Source organism: Myotis davidii, unplaced genomic scaffold (assembly GCF_000327345.1).
Source record: "Myotis davidii unplaced genomic scaffold, ASM32734v1 scaffold663, whole genome shotgun sequence".
Classification (NCBI taxonomy): Eukaryota; Metazoa; Chordata; class Mammalia; order Chiroptera; family Vespertilionidae; genus Myotis; species Myotis davidii.
In genome coordinates this window covers 1,671,952-1,672,700 of record NW_006295816.1, presented here as the reverse complement: position 1 = coordinate 1,672,700, position 749 = coordinate 1,671,952, and the positions used below count along the sequence as shown (strand labels likewise).

The following is a 749-nucleotide window of genomic DNA, read 5'->3' as shown; positions in this document are numbered from 1 at the left end:
CCGCATCATCTCCTCATAGGCCTCCTCGGCGCTCTTGAGGGGCCGCCCGGCGCTGGGGATGCCGGCGCTGCCCGCGGGCGGCTCAGTGGGCGAGTAGAGGGACATGAAGGTGGGCAGGCTGTACTCACTGCCCGACTTGTAGAGCCGGGCGGGGCCGCCGTCCGGGGCCTCGGCCTCCGAGTCCAGGGAGGGCGAGGGCGAGTATTCGGAGCAGGAGGAGCGGTGCAGCTCCTCCATCTCGGCCGCCTGCCGCAGCTCCTCCGTGGGCGAGGCGTCCTCGATGGGCGACAGGTTGCTGGGGGGCGTCTTGGAGCGCTCCCGCCGGCGCTGGGCCCGCAGCTCCTCCTTGTCGCGCCGCGTCTTGCGGACGGTGCTGCGGATGCGCTGCTGCTCCACCTCCCGCATCTTCTCCTGCTCACGCAGCAGCTCCTCCTCCTCCCGCAGCTCCTCCTCCTCCGAGGAGTCCTCGATGGTGGGCAGCAGGGGCCCGTGGGAGCGGTGCCGGGCCTTGCGCTGCTGCTTTGCTTCCTCCAGGCGCTGCCTGCGGCTGGGGCTGCTGTCACTGTCCTCCTCCAGGGAAGACAGGGAGGTGGGCGAGGTGCCCGAGGTGTAGCTGGGCGTGGAGGCGGGCAGCGTGGAGGAGTGCTCCCCGCGGGAACGGTCCTCGGGCGAGCCCGTCAGGCTCTCCATCTCCAGCTCCGGCTCGCGGTCCAGGCCGGGGTCAGCGCCTGGGCCCAGGTCCAGCTCGT

General features: G+C 72.1%; 1 protein-coding gene across 1 annotated transcript in view; it reads right to left on the bottom strand.

Moving 5' to 3' along the window:
* The window catches only part of BSN (bassoon presynaptic cytomatrix protein), a gene marked incomplete at both ends in the record, with an annotated part of 27,753 nt that overhangs the window by 10,679 nt on the left and 16,325 nt on the right, over positions 1-749 (bottom strand). The window contains one exon of the mRNA XM_015568279.1: positions 5-744. Within this exon, the coding sequence (XP_015423765.1) occupies positions 5-744 (740 nt within the window). The remainder of the gene's footprint in view (positions 1-4; positions 745-749) is intronic.